The 2,365-nt window shown below is 46.3% G+C and overlaps 1 protein-coding gene across 1 annotated transcript in view; it reads right to left on the bottom strand.

The window, feature by feature from the left end:
* The window catches only part of LOC106808190, a 32,636-nt gene that overhangs the window by 16,528 nt on the left and 13,743 nt on the right, over positions 1 to 2,365 (bottom strand). The window contains exons 18-20 of the mRNA XM_014810793.1: positions 1,974 to 2,093; positions 1,083 to 1,200; positions 373 to 742 (exon numbers count right to left, since the gene is read on the bottom strand). Coding sequence (XP_014666279.1) covers positions 373 to 742; positions 1,083 to 1,200; positions 1,974 to 2,093 — 608 coding nt within the window. The remainder of the gene's footprint in view (positions 1 to 372; positions 743 to 1,082; positions 1,201 to 1,973; positions 2,094 to 2,365) is intronic.

Raw genomic sequence — 2,365 nt, 5'->3', positions numbered from 1 at the left:
AATTATATTATAAATTTATAATAATATATAAATATATAATTCTGCTTCTCGTCTACATCAAGCATCAATCTGCACCCTCACAAAAGTGTGCTGCTCGCAAAAAGCTACGCGTGACGAGTGCACAAAAGTACTAAAAGTATTTATATTTTTATATTATTCGTTCAAAGGGTTTACAGTGGAACACGAATGAAGGCACACAGTCGTTAATGACACTGCACACCGTAAAGCAGTACAAAAGTGAAAATGCACAAAAGTACAATATGCACAGAAGTACAATATGCACGGAAGTACAAATGCACAGAAGTACAAATACACGGAAGTACAAATACACGGAAGTACAAATACACGGAAGTACGCGAGTTTGTGACGCACCTCCTCCGTTAGCGATGGCTGCGGACAGAAGACAGGTGGCGCCGGCAGGTAGTGTGGCTCGGGTACGAACACTGCGAGCTGCTGCACCTGCCGCTTGAGTTTCCCGAGCAGCGCCGCGAGCAGCCACGCCGCGAGACCCGCGTCGGCGGCGCCACCTGGAGGGAGCGCTGAGCGGGCGAGGAGTCCCGCGGTGAGAATCTCGCGCAGGGACGACGTCGCCTGCTCCGCGGTCAAGCCGGTGTTGCTCGTCGTTGCCGCCGCCTGCTCCTCCTCGATCGCAGAGTCTAACTGCAGCATCTCCGTCAGCTTCTCCTTTAGTATTGCAGCGGGATGGAGAAGGGAAGGAAGGCGACTCACGCTGGCCGTCGACCTGTGGGCAACACACTCGAGACGTTAGGAATCGGAGTTCTCCGACACTTTATAGACGCTGATACCGATTATCGCCAAGACAAGTGAACTGTGAACAGACCAAAGAACGTAAGTAGGATGTGACGCATAGAACAGTGTAATGGATGAAAAATCGGCTTGCCACGACCACCAGAAATTACAGTAAGGGCACTGAGGGGAACGTGGCACATAGACAGGCAAAGGTGCAAATAATAAACATAAAATAATAAATAAAAGAAGAGAATAGCCGGGAATTAATTCCGAAGCCTTAATTGATCGTGCTAATTGCCTACGGTCACGATCGCACGTTCGAGGTTGCAAACCTGTGTGGGTGCAGTTCAGCTAGCATCGTCTGATGCTGCAGGTGCGATGCAGCGAGAGCAACAGCAGCCTTCCAATCTCCCACGCCCTTCGCAAACTCCACTGCCTCTGGTATCAGACCTGCGAGAGACACAAGACCAAAGGTAAGACACAAGATCAAAGATTTAGAAAATAACACCAAAGGTAAGACACAATGTCAAGGGTTAAGAAAATATGATCAAAGGTAAGACACAATGTCAAGGGTTAAGAAAGTAACACCAAAGGTATGACACAATGTCAAGGGTTAAGAAAATATGATCAAAGGTAAAACACAATGTCAAGGGTTAAGAAAGTAACACCAAAGGTATGACACAATGTCAAGGGTTAAGAAAGTATGATCAAAGGTAAGACACAATGTCAAAGGTAGAGAAAGTAACACCAAAGGTAAGACACAATGTCAAGGGTTAAGAAAATATGACCAAAGGTAAGACACAATGTCAAGGGTTAAGAAAGTAACACCAAAGGTATGACACAATGTCAAGGGTTAAGAAAATAACACCAAAGGTAAGACACAAGATCAAAGATTAAGAAAATTAGATCAAAGGTAAGACACAATGTCAAGGGTTAAGAAAATAACACCAAAGGTATGACACAATGTCAAAGATTAAGAAAATAACACCAAAGGTATGACACAATGTCAAGGGTTAAGAAAATAACACCAAAGGTATGACACAATGTCAAGGGTTAAGAAAGTAACACCAAAGGTAAGCCACAAGATCAATGGGTGAGACAATAAAACAACTTTCACTTTGCACATTTCATTTTCTGACCAAACGTACAGCGCGCTAGACCGCTGAACGACAACAATACACACACAAAAGCTGCCCACACTCTGCCTGCTAGCTCATTCTCACCCGTGATCACCAGCAGCTCTGCCGTAGTGTCCACTGTCCAGTAATCGTCCAGCCAGCCGGCCGGAATCGTGGAGGTCACCTTCTCTCGGCTGACCTCGATCCTCCGCGGCGACCCGCCACCTATGGAACATGGACAATCATCCAGGTGTCTGTGTTACTCGCCCTCGCAACCCGATCACAAACGAGAGCGGGGACATCTCGTGTCTACGCCACAGCACGAATAGATCGTGCGGTTTGTCAATCGCGAATCTATCTCGCCAGCGTACAATAACTTCGCGACGACGCAATCACACGGATGAGAGTTGGCATCTCGTGTCGACGCCGCACGCCATATCGATTGTGCAATTTTCTACAAAAATCAAACGCAAATCTATCTTGCCAGTGTATGATAA

The sequence above is a fragment of the Priapulus caudatus genome, unplaced genomic scaffold (genome assembly GCF_000485595.1).
Source record: "Priapulus caudatus unplaced genomic scaffold, Priapulus_caudatus-5.0.1 Scaffold259, whole genome shotgun sequence".
Taxonomy (NCBI): domain Eukaryota; kingdom Metazoa; phylum Priapulida; class Priapulimorpha; order Priapulimorphida; family Priapulidae; genus Priapulus; species Priapulus caudatus.
The sequence above is the reverse complement of the archived record's forward strand: the minus strand, read 5'-3'. Positions and strand labels throughout refer to the sequence as shown.